At 41.3% G+C, this 21,545-nt stretch overlaps 1 protein-coding gene across 1 annotated transcript in view; it reads right to left on the bottom strand.

The window, feature by feature from the left end:
* SAMD12 (sterile alpha motif domain containing 12) overlaps positions 1–21,545 on the bottom strand; it is a 98,611-nt gene that overhangs the window by 4,964 nt on the left and 72,102 nt on the right. The window contains exon 4 of the mRNA XM_075144529.1: positions 6,824–6,964. Coding sequence (XP_075000630.1) covers positions 6,824–6,964 — 141 coding nt within the window. The remainder of the gene's footprint in view (positions 1–6,823; positions 6,965–21,545) is intronic.

The raw sequence follows: 21,545 nt of genomic DNA, 5'->3' as shown, positions 1-21,545 counted from the left end.
ATTCCCAGTAGACTGAGTTGCAATATTATTTATAGAAACACATAAAAATGCAAACACATCATAATATTATACAGTTAAATCTTGCTGTAGAAGTTCATCAATACAAATTTCATAGTTGCATACCTGTTTCCTTATTCATACTCCAAACTAATATAATACACATATTGAAGGACGATTCTGTGCTAAACCCATCCAGAGTGCATTACAATGTATTGTCCAGTGTATTGGAACTTACTTTACCTGTCAGCTGAATCACTCGGTTATTTGATATGAATATGTATTAGCATCACAGCAATAGCTAAAAGGTAACTAACACAACCATAGTAATTCAATGATCTACCAGGGACCATTGATTGCACTGCAAAGTATATTCTTCAGGTTAGAAACCAGCCACATGAATTTCAAATAACTGGTGCCATAGATGGAATTTGATATTTATCGTCACTGATGCATGTATTTTAAACATTTTATCTGCGCTCAGATACACACTCCACATACGATATTCTGCTTCAGCTAAAACAAATGAAAACTACAGAGAACCCTCAGTGCACACTTGTAACCTGAAAAAATTGATTTTCAGAAGCCTTAACAGTGTCTGAAGTCTGAAAAACCTCTCAAGAACAATCACGGCTTCTGACTCCAGAGCCTACGTCGTCTGTAAGTGCTGCAAATGTCCTTGACTGGGAGTGGGAAAAATACAACAAACACTGCTCTTTTTTATGCTAACGGATGGTAGCAAAGTCATTTTACAGTCTTGGAAGAGCAGTGTTAAGTATAAGTGCTATGATTCCTACAGTGGTACAGGAAAAAAGGACATACAATAGAAAGGAGTAAAAGGGATCATACAATCATAGAACAGTTTGGGTTGGAAGGGACCTTGAAAGATTGTCTAGTCCAACCCCCCTGCCATGGGCAGGGACATCTTCAACTAGATCAGGTTGCTCAGAACCCTGTCCAACCTGACCTTGAATGTTTTCAGGGATGTGGCATCTACCACCTCTCTGGGCAACCTGTCCCAGTGCCTCACCACCCTCATCGTAAAAAAGTTATTCCTTATATCTAGTCTAAATCTACCCTCTTTCAGTTTAAAGCCATTACCCCTTGTCCTGTCACTACGTGCCCTTGTAAAAAGTCCCTTTCCAGCTTTCTTGTAGGCCCACTTCAGGTACTGGAAAGCTGCTATAAGGTCTCCCCAGAGCCTTCTCTTCTCCAGGCTGAACAACCCCAACTCTCTCAGCCTTTCTTCATAGGAGAAGTGCTCCAGCCTTCTGATCATCTTCGTGGCCCTCCTCTGGACCCGCTCCAACAGGTCCATGTGCATCTTATGTTGGGGGCCCCAGAGCTGGACGCAGTACTCCAGGTGGGGTCTCACCAGAGCAGACTAGAGGAACAGAATCACCTCCCTCGACCTGCTGGCCATGCTTCTTTTGATGCAGCCCAGGATATGGTTGGCCTTCTGGGCTGCGAGTGCACATTGCCAGCTCATGTCCAGCTTTTCATCCACCAGCACCCCTAAGTTCTTCTCAGCAGGGCTGCTCTCAATCCCTTCATCCCCCAGCCTGTATTGATACCGGGAGTTGCACCGACCCAGGTGCAGGACCCCCGCGCATGGCCTTGTTGAACTTCAGGAGGTTCACATGGACCCACTTCTTGAGCTTTTCAAGGGATATGGACGTATAGCGAAAATAAACCCATATTGAGAAGAAGGTTAAGATTTCTTTACCTATAATAAGGCAATTTAGCATGTTGAATCCTGGAACACAGTTTTGATGCTATGACAAGGGATAAACTACTACTTCTGGGTAATTTCTCACGGTGTTTCCATGCTATACTTTGTCTTCAACTCACAAGGTCTCTCAGAGATTTTGGAGCATAACAGGAGTACAGAGCAAAGGAAATCAGCTGGGAATTAAGTTTGCTGGAGCTCTTCTGAAATATCAAGTGTTTTTTTCTGTGCCTTGGACAGATGCCATGTATGCAGCATATGCAAGAAACATTTGCATAGTAATTTGTGCTATAACAAGAAAGGCCCTTCCTGACTAGCTGGAAGCTTCAGGGTTAGGGAAAAGAAAAAGGTGAGGTCAAGATAATGAAAACAAAAGAAACGGGTGCCTGGTAAGAGGACAGTCAACATTTCAAATGCCGCACGCCTCTGAACACCAACACAGGGACACGAAACTGAGATTCCTCAAGTGTTACACACTTCCCCCGCCAGCTGCCTGGGAAGGCGAACACATTGCCTACCTGGAGCGCTCACAGAGGCAACATCTGCTGTTTTTTACGGAGAAGAAAAAGAGTATTTCTGGCGGAAGGAACTCATGATTCCTCGGGTGCCAAAACCTTGAGTCCAGAACGTACCCAGGAAAGAAAATAGTACATCCTGGAAGTGTAACAGGATGACCCTCTATCACAAACCTTAGTTGTTCTTCTTTATAGGGATGACAAAGAAATGTGCTGATCTGAAGCAACACTTCTTCAAGAGACATGAAAGACAGTAGGCAATGGCATTTCAGATACTACTGTACCCATAAAGCCTACACAGCAGAGGGTGAGCAAGCTGCAATCGTCTTCTCTTAACTCCAAATGACCTTCCAGTTCTGCGCTTGGCAAGGTCCCATGTTCTCAAATTTTCTGACCACTCACGTCCCTTTTTAGGCAGGTGTATAACTCCCAATCATCCATGGTGTGTATGGGAGCCACCACAACAGGGAAGGTCTTCACATGTGGGAATTCAGAAGGTGGGAGTGAGTCTAATACTTCGAGGCTTTGATTATGGAAAATGACAACAAATCTCCTTAGACATGGTGATGCAAACTGGAATGGCAGTGCTCAGGTTCCTCCCACCTTCAACGTTCACAAGGAAGAAGCAGGTAAGGTGAACAGGAACTAGCATCATGTTTCTGACAGCCTGGGAGGGTTCAGTGCCAAACAGCTCAAATCTTGATCAAGCCTGCCTTTACTCTAGTATTAAGAGGCTGATAATGTTGTAAAAATCCTTATAACACATTTCAGCTGGGAGGGTTTCACGATCCTGGTTTACTCACTACATGGACCTTGAAGGCAATGTTTCTGTTAAAGATTCCTCTCAAATCCAGTGAATGACCCATCACTAGAATACACGGCTCTTACTTCATCTTTCCTCAGAAGATAAGGTGCATCTTTGAAGGCCCTCTAGTTCCTTTCCTGGAAGAATACAGGGTACTATAACAGCTTTTGAATGGGACTATTTTGGAAATTGAAAGAAGGAAAAAATACAGTCTTATTGTGTTTATCATTGGTCAGATATGTTTTCAGTAGTTGAGCATCAGTGCAGGATGAGCAGAAAACTTACTGAAGAAATAATTTCAACAGGTATCAACAGCTGTGTTGGTTTTCAATGAAGCATAATGCCTTATTCTAACACATTTTGCTCGCAGGAGAAATTTTTTTTGAAGAAAATTTGGCACATTCTGCAGTCTGGCAGTATATTCAAGTAGCACTTTGCCCTATATGAAACTCACAGAGGAGCTTAGGAGGGGGCCCAAGATCATCTTAAATGCAGGTATCATTTAATCCAAATCCAAAAATGCTTCTTAAGCTCAGCCCTGTTAGCAGTTTGCTGTCTATGGATACTTTGCTCAGAATCACACATAGCACTGTCCTACCACTTTGAAGACAGTCTATTCTATGCTAGCCAAAAGCAGGACTCACGTTGAAAAATCTCAAAATAACTTCTTCTCTGTGTAGTTATGTAAGGCTTTTTTTGAAAATGATCTTGCAACTCAGCCTTACAGTGGTAACGGTACAATAATGGTGTTTCCAACAGTGTGCAGCTCTCCCCAAGAGACATTGGAAGATATTTTGTCAAATTAGTTCCTCAACATCACTAAGTCTGGGAAAAAAGCACAGATCAGTAGTTGGGCCTGTGCCTTTCTATCCTAGTGGAGGCTGGAATAGCATTTCTGCTGATAATAGCTTCAATCAGGCAGTTCTTACTCCAAAGAAAAGTCTTCCTAAAACTCAAGACAAGCCTTCAATTACACAATCACGTACTATTCTGGCTTTAAGATCCTCAGAACAGACTGGATGGTGTGTCCTGAATGAAGAAGAATGAAACAGTTTTAAGTCATTTTCTGAAACAGGAGTAGAAAAGAATGCTAGTTCTCTACTGAGTTTTTAAAATGAGGTTAACTTTCTCTGCGGACAACAGAACACAAAAACATTTAAAGTATCTGGTAAGTATTACATAATGCTTTTTTAAAACTTTCCCCATTTGCTCCAGCTTCAATTGAGGTATGAACTAAAGTCAGTGGAAGTCTTTTTGCTGACATCAATGGGCTCTGAATTAGGACCTCATTGCTTGCAACCCAGCTTGTGTGCTAAACGAATTCCGAAAGGGGGTTTAACGGCTTCTTTCACCTAATGATCTCCTGAGCTGTGCACTGAGAGACAGAGGGCTTTTTTTCCCCTCTTTTTGGAGGGCATTTTGGAGGACAGCAAAGGACAGTGTAGCAATAGCTACACTGTGACCTGCATTTTGCAAGTGGAATTTCCAAAAGGCAGAAACTGCTGGCATGCAAATGCGTTACTTTTCAGAGAAAAAACGTTCTCCAAATGTTCTCCAAAACAGAAGAGCACTTACAGAAAGCTCTTCCAGTAACAACCTGGATTAGCAACTTATAAACCATAATAAGAATACGTGTGGACACAGTTTGAAAAAACTGGGCAAGGGGACAGAACCAGTTTCAGAGAACAACTGACATACACACAGCTTTACAGACTGCACTATAATTGAGAAATTGTGTCTTAACTGTTGTACTTGCAAACAAGCGCTTTCAACAGACACACACTCAAACTTGGTGTAAAGGAGGTGATAAGGGATAGGAATACTGCTGTCATCCTATCACTCACTGTCCCCCTGCTCTGGGATCACACAATTAACACAGCTCTGCTGTACAGGGGGATGTTTTATGGACTGTTGTGCTGCCCCATAACTTCAGCTCTATTTAAGAAGGCTGGAGTGGAGCTGAAGTGCAGCGCCATTATGGGGGAAGACAGCAGGAGCTGCAAACCACCAGCTTTTTGTAAGCTTGTGCTAGCTTTCATAAAGCATATGATGGCATGCCTTCATATGATCAGACTAAGTAACAATGTTCTCTCTACATGGCAGAGAGATACTACATTAAACATACATCAGTACATCTACCACTAAACTGTCCTTCACATGTGTTTATTCATGCTCTTACCAAAGTCCAAAATTGTATCCTCAGCTGCATGGGCAAGGAATAATCTCAAAGGATGCTGCCCTGAATTCCTTGAAATGGCAGTCACCGCTGTCTGACTTATACACTACTTGATGTGTCCAGAGAGGAACCAGAGAGAAACAATAAAGGAGAAGCCTGGAAGCACAGTCCTCAATGCCAAATACAGGTTTATGGAGAAATCTATCTGGACTGCGATGATGAACTGACCCAAATTTATAGCTAGTGGGTCTTCATTGTCCCATATCAATAAAATCCCAATTTCCATAAGCAGACCTAAAACAGTGACGGTGGGTGACCAGAACTTTGCAGTCCAGCAAACTCTCAAGTAACACTCCATCTGTAGGGGAAGAGAGAACCTGGCCAACACTGGAGAAAAAGACGTAGGAATAATGGATGAAAGAATGAATGGATGAAGGGAAAAGGAAGGGCTCTAAACACTGGGGAAGGCACTGATGCTTCAGCATGTACACTGCTTTTGACATGACACAAGATGAGGTGAGGCCATATTGACAGGTCATGGAAATGAAGGAGCCCTAACACTCCTCATCACAATCCACACGACACCAAACCTGAGGGAACAATTCAGTTGAGACATCAGCTCTTTTAGATAAAATGCAGCTTACTCATCTAATCAGAGTTTTTCCCCAAACACAGTGAGCAAGGCTTAATCAGGAACATAATGTCATGTGTGAAAGACATTTTGTTAAAAATACACTGCATGTACTGAAGAACCCTATTTTTTTCATATGATGTGACATATAATGGGCACTGAACCAAAACACCACAGAAGTATGTGGCTTATGCTATCTCACTGGACCACCAAACAACATTTAACATTGAGAAAGTATTGCAGATATATAGTAGAGGATGTCTAAATGTTCCTTTACACTGTTACCACAATGATTGCTTTTCTTCTGTGTTACCACAGCTGTTAAAAAGCCTTAATAGAGAGCTAATAACACAAGTCATTATAAAACACCTTAACCTCATTTGGAAAATATGTACGAGCTTTTTTGTTGCTCCTTCTTCCCTGTCTTCTAATCAAGGTCTCCATATTGAGCCCAGTTTTGCATTTTCTTAGCAGCATAAATTAGAACCAACTCTATTCAAGTCAATAAAATTACTCCAACATGAAAAAGGAATCAGCCATCTGCACAAAACAGAGTCTAACAGGTAATTTTCCACTGACAGTTCGTACCACAAAACAGGTTACAGAGATTACTCTTTTATCTAATACTGAAAGTAAACAATTAATGCAAAACGTACAATGTCTGTAAAGACAGCATGTTCACTACTCGTGCCCTTTATATTTAATTATTTTCATCTTAGAAAGCATACAGGTAAGTAAGACTACCATCAAGCTGTAGATGGAGCTTATTCATCACACAAAACAGGCAGCTGAACATCTCTATTTATTTATGCATTATTTTACCTTTTGTTCCCAACTTGGAAAGCAGACTCTATGAGACATTTTCATGCATCATTTCTTGCAGGAGAACGTCAAGTCACCTTTTATGCCCTCAAGCAAACTTCTCCTACCTCATCTCAATAACTGTCCGTATCAAAATTATTTTTCATACCTTGTGTAAGCAGCTGGAGGTTTCGGACTTCTTCTCTCACCTTCAGCTGAAGGACTTGCTGTAGAATGTGCTGTCGCAGGCTTTCCTGGGCAATGCCCATTCGTTCAAGCTTTTTGTCAGTAAGTCTCAGTAAAGCACGGCCTGGATGCAAAAGGCAAAAAGAAAAATCACCCAAGGATTTCCATTAATGCAATATTCTCACTCTGACAGGATAACTTGCTACAGAAAAAATTCTCAGCCCTGAAATATCTCAGTCTGAGAGGTTATTGTTTCATCAGTTAGGTACTTCCTTACTGTCAGAGATCTATGTTCCACTCCTCTTTTTTCTTTTGATTTTCTGTATTGTTTTGGTGCTTTGTGAGATATTTAGGCATATAAAATAGGTATCTTGTGCCATTTTGACAACCAATTGCCATTCTTAAGTGCCAGCTGGTCTCCCACCAATTGTATAAGTCTACAATTGGTCCAGGTGCCTAAATAGACCCTCACCTATTTTCAAGCATCTACATTACTGTCAAGAAACCACCAGTGAAAGTGAATTTTACCAATTTAATCAATTTAAGATATACTGAGGATGAATATTGTTGCAATTCAGATATGTCTATAGTGTAATAGCACCATTTCTTAGGAGGGCCCTGTACTTTGTGGTCCAGCCTTTCAAATCCCTCTCAACAGTAACCTAACACAGCAAAACAGAAAAAAAGAGCCAGAGATTTCCCTTTACACTATCAGTTATAACTAAATAATTCCTGAAAAAGATGTTTGCCCAACTATAAGGAGCAAGGCCCAACTATAAGGTCTTTGCAGGCAATCACTCCCAGTTTGTGACTTATCTTTACCATTAGGGTAATGTTGAACCACGGTCACACACAGATTGTAGACACTAAAAAAATCAAACAATCCACACTCCCCAGATTCAGCTAGTGGAACTCTGACTCCATCTTTTGGGCATCACTATGCTATAAGTAAACAGGAGGAAGGCAGCACACTGGCTGAGCCAACACTAAGAAAGTAATTGGACCAAGCAGAGAACCAAAGCATGAAGCAAAGCTTTATCTTAGGAAGAAAACCAAAACTTACTTTCTTTGGTTTCTTACTTTCACCACTGCTGTGAGCTAGTACAGGGAGGAATGCCCTGCAGTCCTCTACTGACCCTTGATTCCCAGTACATACATTTGCTATCCAAAGGCACCCTGGCCAATACCAGCTACCTTGATGCTACCTCAGAAAATGGCATTTTTAATTATTAAAATCCCTTCTTTGATTTCTCAGGCTTTACTCTGAAACCAGAAGAAGATAGCAAAGAGCAAGTTACTCCCTCTGCAACACAGAAGCCTCTGTGCTACCATTACCGTGGCTTTTGGATGAATGGTACAATTTAGCTCATCATAAAGTGTTACTTAACACAGCAAGATAAGGCCCTTATTCAATCCCTTTCCTTACAAAACAGCAAAATACAAACAATTTATTATTATTTTAATTAAAAAATTTAAGATAAATGCCAAGGATTAAAGGGGCGCATAATATTAGCCCCAAACCAAGCACTTAGCAGTATACCCTTCACTAACTGCTAGATTTCACTCACAAGCGGTTCTGTGAAGCGGTTAGTGGGATCTTGATACAATGCAATGTAAAATACTGGGATATTGCTATTAACAAAGCAAGACGTTATTGATCAGATAAAAAATGACAGGGTTCATACGTTTTCTGCCCTTCCATGTCTTTCAAGCACTACACGCTACGGAGGATGACCTTTTGATTAGGAAACCTTTCTCTGAAATCATAAACAAGAAGAATTCTATGGGTTAATGTAATAACAACATATGGAAATTAGTCTCTCACAGATCAATGCCAGCTGTCCAATTCCCCTGGTGATACAGACAATAATAATGAGTTCCATTTTTACATCGTCTTATCGCACTAAAACATCTTAAAGCAATTTATAAAGGATGTACAGCAGTCCAAAAGTATGGTCTGTAACGTCAATCTAGCAACTGAAAGCAAACAAAAACAAACAAGTCATCAGTTTAAAGAGTGCCAACACGCATGTCATCTTAGGGGAGGGAGTCAGCAACAGTAATATAAAAGGACAGACAGAGGCCATGCATCTCATCTAGTGCCCTCCACCTCTTTTTGGCCATGGATATAGTCATTACTCTTTATTTCCTCTGGGCAACTCTTTATTTCATATTCAAATCGGTTTTCTACTCCAGTCATTGCCTTTGGAAGTTGAGTGTGCATAAAACAGAGATGTCTCTTTTCAACTCCTGGCACGCCAGTTCCTCTACAGCTTAGGCTCAAAGCACGATGCCATTGGAAAAAATTGTCTTTGACTCATGCTATCTGCAGCAGCTTGTACAAGTTGCCTTACATTAACTCTTTCTTGCACCAAATCCAACGTGACATGTTAAGGCAGTGATGAGGCGAGAAGGCAAACATCCAAATGTGGTATTTCAAAAATGCAGTAAGTGACCTGAACTAAGAAAATTCAATCCTCCCCATACTTTCTTCCCCCTCAACACTCAGAACGACAACATCCAAGTCAGAACTGGAACAATTTTTTATTCTGGCACTAAGTCACGCCTTTGAAAAGATATCACTAATGCCTGGATCAGTCACCAAAGCCAATTAGGTACTAATGCCAAGGTCCTGACAATCAGCTAATGATTTTGGATGCTTCACTGTCTTGCTTCCTGTACTGTACATATCTGAAAAAGTTATAATTTGCTGCTAAGAAATCTGTAAGGGTTATTGAACATTGAAACCAGTAGTCCAGAGAGGCTGGGGAGTCTCCGTCTTTGGAAACATTCAAAACCTGACTAAGAAGGTCCTGAGCAACCTGACATAGTTGCCCCTGCTTTGAATAGGGGGTTGGCCTAGATGATCGCCAGACATGCCTTCCAACACCAGCTGTTCTGTGATTCTGTGAACTGGCAACCTGCATGAAGGATCTCAAGATAAAGATCTATTTTCTTTGAAAAAGAGAAGATTAACGAAGGAAATTTATAAGCATACACAAAAGATGGTCATCTTGGCAAGCGTCACAGTTAAAACAGAGAGAGACAGCTATACAGTAAAAATTGGGGATAGATTTTTAATTTTCAGAGAGTGCTGGATAGAATATATTATCAAGAGCAGAACATGTAACAAACGTAACATTTTCTAAGAGTGTACACTGACCTTTGCTAGGACAGAAGTAAAGAAACTTTACCAACATCTCAGGAAAATTTCCCAACGCCACAAAACTGGCGCTACCTCTTAAGATGTAGTAGCTACATGCAACAAAGAGACCAGGAGATTTTTTTCAAAAGCACCTTGACCAACAGAACCATAAAGATAAAAGTCACGAACACCTAGGCCTTGGCTCTAGCTAAGTGCAAGGCTGGAAACCAAAAGCTTTAACAAACCACAACTCCCTCAGTATCTGTACGCATCTTTTAGCACCTAAACCCTAGCCCTCTCATACTCAGGACAGATCAGCCGTGGAACGTTCTGAGACACCCTGAGGGCAGACACAGAATATAAAATACTTTCCAGCTTAATAATGGATTGATGGCCTAATTTTTTCTAATATGACTTAGCTGCTGCAGATCTCATTTGATCAAGCTAGGATTAGATGAAAATTTGAACAGAGGAAGAAACATTGCATGCCATAGAACATTAATATGAGTATAAGCATTGGTCCAATGAGGTTGGCATTGGCCCTAGAGCAAGGAACGTGGCACAGTCTGCTGTACCGAATCAGAAATGCTCATACCTCCCTGCACTGGTACAGCCTACTGCTCTTCTCCCCAAGCCTGTGATGCTGCGCCAACTGCCAGTTCACAGACATCTATAGAGGGACACCATGCAAGAAGCCTTGAAAGTACACTTGTAATGAAGGTCAATGAATAGGCAAGAAAGGACTTATTAAACATGTAGAAAGAACTGAAGAAATACAGGTAAATGAGAGCAGATAGTTAGTAAGAGGCTGGTCTCATGCAAAACCCTGAAGAAAACTATGACTAATTTAAAATTAATGAAAATGATAAACCACTAGTGGGAACAAATGATGTGTGCGAAATATGGCCAAGAAAGGTGATCTTGTCTCCTGAGTACAATATGATAGGTATACCTGAATATCAAGACAAGATACTCAGTTTAATTACCATGGGGCACAGAATCTAGGAAAGAAATAACAGGGCAGAGAACACAAGGACATTAGAAAATACCATAATGCCAGACCTATAGCTCACCCAGCTCTGTATTCAGAGTGGCAGTAGGAGATGTATTTCGGGAGAGCTGTTGGGAGGGCTACTTTCTGAAGTCATTCCCTTTGTACCGTGCCAGCATCCAGAGCTGTTATACTAGGGTTACTAGAGAGTACGGCATTTTTAGCACCTACTTATTGTCCTGATATCCATAAATTTGTCTTTTTGATCTTCCTGATGCTGTCTGCCTCTGCAGCCTCCTGGGGTAGCAAATTCCAGAAGCTTACTGCCCATTTTTGTCTGTTTTATATTGATTTCTTACTAATTGCTTCAAGTGTTCTCTAGTTCTTGCACTGCAGTATTTGGTTAACATTCAGCTTATCTGTTGCTTCCATGATTTGTAAACTTCAGTCATATGCCTTTTAATCATATTTCTGGATGGATCCAGCTGACAAACCTAGAAAAACAGGAACATAGGATTCACTAAGTCCCTAAATTATGCAAGATGAAAACTTTTTCAAGTTTATACTTAAATGCAGCAAACACCGTTTTAAATTGTTGTTGACACGAGGACATTCATACTTAATTGATAATAATGTACTTCTCTAGTTTTGGGGTAGAACAATTTCAAACATATTGCTTTTGTATTTACCTCTTTAGTTCCACAAACATATTCATAGTTCTAGTTCATTGGGTTTTTCTACTTGAAATAGTCTCATTACAGCTTTCCTCTTGCTTATATAGGCTGATTGTCGGCTTCTCTTCACTTCAGTGCTTAAAAACAAGCCTCCTAGGACTTATCAAGTAAGAAATTTCCATGACAGAGACACAGACATTAATATCATTGTTCAGGTGCTGGTGAGACACAAGTATAAAATTCTCATCATATACTCAGGAAAGAAGAATTCAAACAAGAATAGGCAGAGAGAGAAGCTATGACTTCATAGTGAGGAATGGTGAAATTATGAGAGGAGACGAGAAAAAGAATAGTCATTTACAGAATGAAAATGGCCTCACGATGGCAGTGGAGGGAGACGAACAACAGGCAAAGAAAATAACTATTAAACTAAGGAACTAAGCTGAAAAAAAGAACAAATGGATATAAATACAATTGAGGACACTGGGTTCAGAAACATCTTGTAAAAGAAGAAGTACAAACCAGAAATCAATCAAATTTTCAGAGCAAACTTGATATGACTTCATGACGCTGTTCTTGATAACCCATCAGATCTTCTACAGTCCTAGATTTTCTGCTTTCCACATGAGAATTTAAGAGCACTTCTCTCCTTCTCATGCCAGTCTCATCACTAGTCAACCAGACACATCAGCCACTTTGTCAACGCCTTGTGGCAAATCTATAGCTTTTCTTGCAAAAGCAGTTAGATCTGGCTGGTCTTACTAATCATTTTAGCCCTAAGTCTGGTGCATACTCCTGCTAAAACTGCAGCTTGCAGTACCACCCTCTTTGCCCCACTTCAGCTATCTAATATTTCACTAATCAGGGGTGGCTCACTTGCTTCAAAAGTAAAAATGGATTAATTTTTCACCATACTCACCATAGCAGCAAACACTTTATCGATCTACCTAGTAGCATAATGGCAGCTGCCAGCCTAGGCGAAGGAGAATTAGCTCCCAAAATTGCTATTGGTAGCTGCCTGGTACTTCTGACACGATGAACAACTCTCAACTGGGGACCAACTTAGACAGATAGGAGACATAAGGGATACTGGTACAGAAATAAAGCAGAGGGAACAATAGTTTCTAATGACAGGGACCAGAAGGAGCAAAGATGACTGTTTAACCTTAATGAATATCAGAGATCTCCAACTGAGGAAGTTCTCCAACATCAGAGCCAGCGTTCTTGTGCTTTCTCATCCTGTTAACAAATGCAGCAAACCTCCATGGAGCTGTAGGAATTACTTTCTGGTAAGTCACAGGAATGGGAGAGGCCCGTGACTCCAGTACGGCTCCAGTGGAAGCGCAGGAAAGCACAGGAAGGCATTTGTTCATGTATCAAATTATCTTTGGACACACCTTATTTGTTAACATCATCAAAGAAGAATAAGATGATTTTCTGGCCCTTTCTCATTCATTATTTGCTGGATCTGGATGAGGCCAGCTTTACAGTAAAGTTTCTCAAAGAAAACACTGTCATACTAGTCAATTAATGTCTGATTGAACTCAAAAAGGCTGAAGCTGTAAACAAAGGCACTTTCTGAATATTATCTGCATCCTTTGTCTTCACATCATGTCTTTTTATAGTTCTGACAAGAGGAAGTGATGACTATTGTTACTGCTGCCAATAAATCTACAGTAAAACCAGTTTATTTCCATAAAACTCTTCTCAGGTCGCAGTTCTCTTGCACCTCTCTGCCCTTCCTCCACACTTCTGAACCGCAAGCATGAACAGGATATGAAAGAAAAGTAACTCAACACAATCTTTAACTTAGCCGCATTTTCAAATACAAAATTGGCAACAACCAAGACATGACTTTGTTTCTAAATTTGTCTGTTTCTGACAAACTTATTAAGTGGTCAATAATATACCTGTGAAGCTATTTAACTCAGATTACTTAGCTTGGTATACCTTCCTCTCAGCTTAGCGCTGCCTTTCCCAATTCCCTCCCTATTCCATCAAATAACGCTGTCATCTTCTATTCTCTTAATTCTGACACAGTCCTTTAAGCTATATATCTCCTACTCGACAATGGTCTCCGAAAATGCACCAAGTTAGGAGATGTTTTTCTGGCACTCTGTTTTTCCCTGGCTCTTCCCAAGGACCTCTCCCAGCTAGCTACCCCTAGCTGCTCCTCCCCAGCTATCACTACCTTTGGGGCTCCTACGCCCTGCTACACAGGCTCAAGCATGTCCATCTGCTCAGTCACAATGATGTTGGATTTATGCTATTGAAAGAAAACAAAAAATTTGCAGTAATGCTGAAGTCGTAAAAATACAGAAAGACAGTGAGTTAACAGAGCATGGATCTTGAATATTCATTTTAGGGACTGCATTTTAAAAGTACCCTTACTCTCTCCCTGGTAGATACTTTCTTCCAGCCAAGCAGCTCAAAACAGTCCAGGTATCTTGAAAAGTCATGCTAAAGACAAAAATCCCTCTCCAGAAGTGAATCTCCTGACTCCCAACTCCTCCCATAAATAAAGCAAGCAATTCCTGCTCCTTGACTCATCCACACATTTTCAACAAAGTATTTAAATGAATATTTTAATTGTGTGGGAGAACCACACATCCTTATAGCATAGAATCATAGAATCATTTAAATTGGAAAAGATCTTTAAGATCATCGAGTCCAACCGTTAATCTAACACTGCCAAGTCCACCACTAAACCATGTCCCTAAGCACCAATACCTCCAGGGATGGTGACTCAACCACTTCCCTGGGCAGCCTCTTCCAAGGCCTGACCACTCTTTCAATAAAGAAATTTTTCCTAATGTCCAATCTAAACCTCCCCTGGCGCAACTTGAGGCCATTTCCTCTCGTCCTATAGCTTGTTACTTGGGAGAAGACTACTTTCAGGTAGTTGTAGAGTGCCATAAGGTCTCCTCAGCCTCCTTTTCTCCAGACTAAACAACCCCAGCTCCCTCAGCCGCTCCTCATAAGACTTGTGCTCCAGACCCTTCACCAGCTTCGTTGCCCTCCTCTGGACACGCTCCAGCACCTCCATGTCCTTCTTGTAGGGAGGGGCCCAAAACTGAACACAGGATTCGAGGTGCGGCCTCACCAGTGCCGAGTACAGGGGCACGATCACCTCCCTGCTCCTGCTGGCCACACTAGTTCTGATACAGGCCAGGATGCCGTTGGCCTTCTTGGCCACCTGGGCACACTGCCAGCTCATATTCATCTGGCTGTCAGCCAGCACCCCCAGGTCCTTTTCCTCTGAGCAGCTTTCCAGCCACTCTTCCCCAAGCCTGTAGCGTTGCCTGGGGTTGTTGTGCCCCAAGTGCAGGACCCGGCACTTGGCCTTGTTGAACCTCATACAGTTGGCCTCAGCCCATCGATCCAGCCTGTCCAGGTCCCTCTGCAGAGCCTTCCTACCCTCGAGCAGATCAACACTCCCACCCAACTTGGTGTCGTCTGCAAACTTACTGAGGGAGCACTCGATCCCCTCGTCCAGATCGTTGATAAAGATACTGAACAGGACTGTTACAGATATCTAACAGCCTTCGTTATCAGATTTTGAATTAATTACTCTAGTGTCTAATGATTTACAGATATATTCCAAAATAACTTTATTCTAAGACAATATTGGTTCTATACAGAGAAGGGAAGGGGTTAATGAGAAATTGTGCATCGTGATTACTGGAAGTGGTTCAGTAAGTAATTTACTGTACTGATGGGAACTATATTGATTCCTTACAAGTCTTGAGTAAAAGACTGTTAGACAGTCCTGTTTTTCAGCTGAACATATTCAGGACCTGATGATTTTAATAGGAGGAAATATTCCCCTCTGAAATATAAATTCAGGCACAAATCATATTACACCACTTTTCAAATGTACTGTAAAATGTGAGACAACCATTTTTAGTGCTCTCAGGAAGGACCCGATAGGACCCACAAAGTAAATTAAGGATAAATGTAAACCTTTAGCAGGCAGTCTATAAATCCACATTGCTTGTTGTATATACATTTGCCAACCTACTTCCTGGCCATACAAAATTACACATTATCTACAGCTATATATAAAGATATAAAGACATGTAATAATAGACTTCTATTATATTGCACATCGTATTTTTTAAGAAACAAAATCCAGGACTATTGTTTGCTAGTATCTGTGTGCTAGATTTATGGTTCCCCTATTCAAATAAACAACCTCAAGGTCTTTTTTGTTTGTGATGGAGTGAGTGAATCTGTCAACACCTTTGATTTTGTCCACCATCAGCAGGACACACAGTTCTTCAATTCCTAGTTAATCTAATGCCGCTCAGTGTGCTACCCATTATGCATTACATATCCCATTTCTTTATTAATTAAAAAAAGTCACATTAGATCATGCCTGCTAGCAAAACTCCTGTAAATTTATTCAGGAGTAAACACACATTCATATATTATAATGCACGGCTTCTACACAGAACAGATTAGGAAAGGGAAAGCCAATTTGGAAAGCATTAGAATTGACTGAACTCCTTACAGCAAACTCAAACAAGAGCCTTTCCTGTAACTCCTAATGGTGGACCTTACAAAAATCATTTTTCTTCAAGAAAAAAAGGACCATTTATTACTACAAGAAAAATAACCACACGCACACATGCACACAAAAAAAACAACACTCATTCTTGAAGTGCCCAACCCAAATGGAACTGGGAAATCCTTGAAATCACACAAAAGACTCTCTTACCTTCTGACATTTCTAAAGCAAAAGGGGTTCTGCCTAGAAATAGAACTGGTGTGTGCATCTGGCAAAGGGGGCAAGCCCCATGAATTCAAAAAAAGCTGCCATTTCATTAAGTGAGGAAGAACACCTGCTCCTATCACCGACAAATGTACTGAGCTCTTTGAACTGCACTAAGTATGAAACACTCACGTGGCTGAAGACCAGGCTCTGGGAGCCTGCCTCCCCCATCCAAGGGACAGAAATTGTCAGTAAATATTGCTGCTTGCTCTAATTTGCTACTAATCAATCCAATCAATAACCCAAAGGTGCTACGCCACAAAATACACACCAAGGACACAATTCTTCAGTATGCAATATATGGAAGGATGAGGAAAGACAATTCATTTATATGCAATATCTTTCATGTTTTTGTAATGCCTCAGAAAGCAATCTTAGGGGCCATCTCATTCATTCTGCGACGCTGGGGAAAGCCGTCACAAAGAAGTACTATTTGGAACATATTTAATTCATTTTCTCAGTTTCTTTTAATGCCAAACTTGTGGGAAGCAAGAAGGACCTACGTAATGTGACCAGACAGCTTACTGTACTCCATTACAAAAGCTCTTTGGGCCAATCATAGGTTCCAGCGGACCAGAATTTGAGAACTGACATTTTCTAATAAGATTTTCCAATCACTGCTTTGTTTAAAAAAAAAGAGCAAAATTTAAATGTTGTTAACTATTAAAATAAGCTTTCATATTCCAATGCTGAGGTACATACAGGATTACAACATTTCCCAATCTGTACCCCTAGCTCCCTCCTGCTCCACATTGTTATCTCCAAGGAGCTTTCAGTAGTGCTTTCTTCCATGCCTGTACCAGCTTTACCCTTCATTTTTTAATAAAAAATGAAATTGAGAAAGGTTTTGTGTTAATATTCATGATGTTAATAATTAATGCTAATAAAAATGGAAAATTAAAAGCAGCATGCTCATAGGTTAAGCACCGTAGACTGCTTCAGCTCTCCTAACCTGAAAGAACAATCGGCCACATCTCTCCTGATGCACTTTTTGCTCTACCATTTCCCTTTGGGGGTTTTAACTGGAAGCCTGGCACCTGTCAAGCTGCACATACCACCTCTGACAGGCCCTTAACTTACAGTTTATGCTGCCCATTTTATAACCTAGGGGAAGCTAATTTTCCTATTGTAAGAGTCACCTCTACTTCATTATACGCACAGTCTTACAGATACAGACACTAACCTGTTGCTACATTGCTAGTTCAGTAGTACAACAAACTTTGCAGACCTCCTTTGCATTTCTTCCAGCCTTTATTACTGTAGCTGTGAGGAGAATCAGGACATAAGGATTTTATTCTCCTTGCCTATTCCTCCTATTTAATACTTAGACTCGACCTGTAGAAGACTGTGAGATCACAGTCATTTTGGATCAGAAATAAAACAGATACCTAAGCAATGACTTATTTTACCTGATTTGTAAGCAACTGGTCCCTGTAACAGGATCCAGACCTTATTTTTTGAAATTCTGCCTCCTGTACCCCATGCATTTGACTCAGCAAGAAATTTCACCATGCATATAGAAGTAGGACCAATAATAATAATAACAATAATAATAATAATGTACAGGAGCCTTACCAAAGGCTGCAGCCTGGCACTGTGGTCCAAATGGAACATGCAGCCCAGACCCCCACTCTGGCTTTGGGTCTCACTCTCCCAAGGAAAAATAAAAGCTCATTTTCCACTACAAGGTGCAGGAAGGCAGGAAGACATTGTGTGACCTTTTTTATAAAAGTAACTACTATAACTAGGAGCGAGAGAGCTCTCCCAAAAAGAGGGATACGCCTCATCTCCAAACTCCCAGGGGAATGTGCCAAAGCCCAGCTCCTCCTCCAAGCCAGAGGCCCCAAGACTCCCGAGGAATGGCTGCACCGACCTTGCTGCAATGCACTCGGGAACCTGTACACGAGATGCAAAGGCACAAACCTCTGCCAACTGCCAGCCTGTTTCCAAGACCAGACACAGAGAACCCTCTCCAGCCCTCGTGGGAGTGTCCCGCGGCGGCGGCAGCGTTACACAGCCCTCCCTTCCCTGCACGCCAGGGAAATCACCAACTGCCCAGGCAGGTGGTTATCTTGGGGGCAGGATTTGAAAGCCCTCAGGCTGAGGAGGAAGCCAGACTTATTTTCCCTTCTGCTCTTCTGCTCAGATTGGGACAATTTTGGGCATGCATAAAAAAGCAACTCCAGGCACTGAAGTAAACTCACAGCTAAAATAAAAAGGGAAATAGGATGTTCAGGCACCTCCAGGCTTTTTCAGCAACCACACAAGGGACTGTTCTGGATGATAATTCAGTTTGCAATCCAGAGCATCGCACCTAGGTCCTGCATTAGGCATAATGGGATCTGTCGCGCACTCTCTGGCCGCTCAGCAGCAGATGCCTAGAAAGGAGCTTGGGAGCAAAGCAATATAACAACACTTTCCCAAAATACTCTTTCCCAAAACACTTTCCCAAAAGCCCCCAAAAGCTTGTAGTTTAGCGACTAGTTAACAAAAACAGAGTTGGCTGATTTGAGCTACAGCTGAGCCTAAGGTCAATGGATGGCTTCCAGTGACTATAGCAATACTTAGAGCTGCTTGTGAGAGGAACCTCACCAACGTCTTAAAATGGCAGAACAATTCTCCCGTTCCCAATGTGATTAGACCTAGCAGGAAGGGGCAAAACAAGAAACAAGTGCTGCAAGGTAAACCTAAAGTGATTAAAATCAGAAATGAGTTCAGTAATGAGGCTAATTCACAATCAGAGCCATCTAGCAGTGAAATGGATGATTCTCAGGTCCTTGCAGTCTTCAGATGAAGTTTCTGGAAGAGACAGTTCAGAGGAGCTCAGGTTATTGGTGTCTGCACAAGAGGGAGGCAGCAGTACTGGGGGGCTGTTAACCTCTGCATGAGATCCAGCATTCCAAAAAGCCTTGGAAAAAAGTGTGGGAAAGAGTAAGAGGAAGAAAAAGAAATGTATATAAACCAAACAAATACTAGTAAGCTCCAAATCTCAAGAAATAGGGGTTCTTTCCTTTATATTATGTTGTCTTTCTGATAGCTTCAGTGGGTTTTCTTTCTACTATAAATTAAATTTTTTCTCTTTCAGAGAGTCTGCATCACTTCAGAACAGCAAATATTAAAGCACTGTATTATGTACGAATCTTCAGTTACACCTTGTTTTTAAGAAAGAGTATATGGAGAGGACACATTTGAACACACGACATGGTCCACCTTTAAGTCTTTTTGTTAAAGAGGCACTGAGTTGAACAAACACTAATCAACCAATAAAATCAGATTAGAGAAGAAGCAACAACAATGGCTAGTGAATGTATTATAACCCTTATTGACAATTTGCATATATTAATTTACATAGAGGAAGAAGACTGGAAACTATCATCACAGAAATTTCCTATGGTAATACTGAAGACTAGCTCTCTAAGCAGACCAAAAGAGCAGATGACACACTGTTTAAGCACAGTGCTTTTACTTATAGAGTATGCATTAGGTATCAGTTACACACTGTTTAAGTCCAGGGCCAGATACTTTCCTGGTGACTATTCTGACAGGTTCAATGAAGATGCATCTGCTCATATCAGAGCTCAGACACAAATATACAAAATCATTTCTGCACTGGTTTATGCACACACACAGAACAAAGAAAAGAAATACATCATTTTCAGCCTAGCAAAACTTTCCTAAACCACAAGAGTCTAGAGGATGTCTTCTGAGTACTAACACTGAGCCACAAATTTAATCCTTAGTCAAGTACTAAATTGTTTATCTTCATCTCCATTCATTAGCTTGCACTCAGTCTTTAATACAAAAGCCAAATCATTTTAGGGTTAGTTTCAAACATAGTTTTGGTTATGCACAAAATACCATTTCTTGTTTCTACATAATAAATAAACATTTAGGCTTAACACTCTTTCCTGGGTGTAGACACGTCTTGTGAAATTTCAGCAAGTAACAATATTCACGTAGCAAGATCTGAATAGCAGCAATACAAACCCAAAATGCAAAAACAGATATTAAGAAATTATTTACTTCATCTTTCAGTGTATAATTAAAATTCTAAAACAAATATCCTGATCTGTAAATACTCTTTGCTCAATTCACTTATATTTCTTCTGTAATGTTCTCCTTTGAGTCCTCTTTGTGATACACATTGTGCTTGGTTTTCCTCACCAGTGTTCTTCTGTTTTCTTCCTACTGGAACAAGTTATTTTCTGCAGTTTTCTCAGACTGTAAAGGTTCCCTGGTTAAGGAACATGTTGTGCACCACGTGAGCACTGACAGTGTGAAATCCTGTCAATACCCCAGAAGTAAATCAGCTGGATGGCAAGTAGGATCACAGCTGCCTGTAGATTGAAGTATCAACTACAAATCCTTTGGCACAGTTGCATAAGAAGCTGATCTAAATCAAGTCATTTCTAGCCTGCTCCCAAGCAATTTTCTGATGACCTTTGAAGACGGGCAGGCCAAGATTCCTTCTGCAACATACAGCGAGCCATGGGCACTCCCAGTGATGTCCTCAAGACCTTGTATCTGCTCTCAGCAGCCAGGTGCTACTTAAATGATAAGGAGATCGCATAAGGTCCGTTTATAGGGTGTAGGAAACATTTTTGTTATTCAGCTAGCAAGAAAAGGACATGGGGTCTTGGTGGATACCAAGTTGAACATAAGCCAGTAATGTGCCCTTGCAGCAAAGAAGGCCAACAGCCTCCTGGGCTGCAGCAGGGCAGAGCGTTTCCAGCAGGTCGAGGGAGGTGATCCTTCCCCTCTACTTGGCCCGGCAGGCAGCCAAACACCACGCAGCTGCTCGCTCACTCCCCTCACTCCCCCCCCCCAGTCCCCAGTGGGACGGGGAGAGAATCGAAAGGGTAAGAGTGAGAAAAACTCGTGGGTTGAGATAAAGACAGTTTAATAGAACAGAAGAGAGGGGAAGAAGAAGGAAAAAAAGATAGAATACATGAAATGAGTGATGCACAATGCAATTGCTCACCACTCGCGATGACCGATAACCAAGTAGTGATCGCTACTTCCTGGATCACGCCTACCATTCATATACTGAGCATGACGCCACATGGTATGGAATACCCCACTGGCCAGCTGAGCCAGCTGTCCCGGCTATGCTCCCTCCCA

This window comes from Calonectris borealis, chromosome 2 (genome assembly GCF_964195595.1).
Source record: "Calonectris borealis chromosome 2, bCalBor7.hap1.2, whole genome shotgun sequence".
Taxonomy (NCBI): domain Eukaryota; kingdom Metazoa; phylum Chordata; class Aves; order Procellariiformes; family Procellariidae; genus Calonectris; species Calonectris borealis.
Note: the sequence above shows the minus strand (reverse complement) of the source record. Positions and strands in the feature narration are given on the sequence as shown.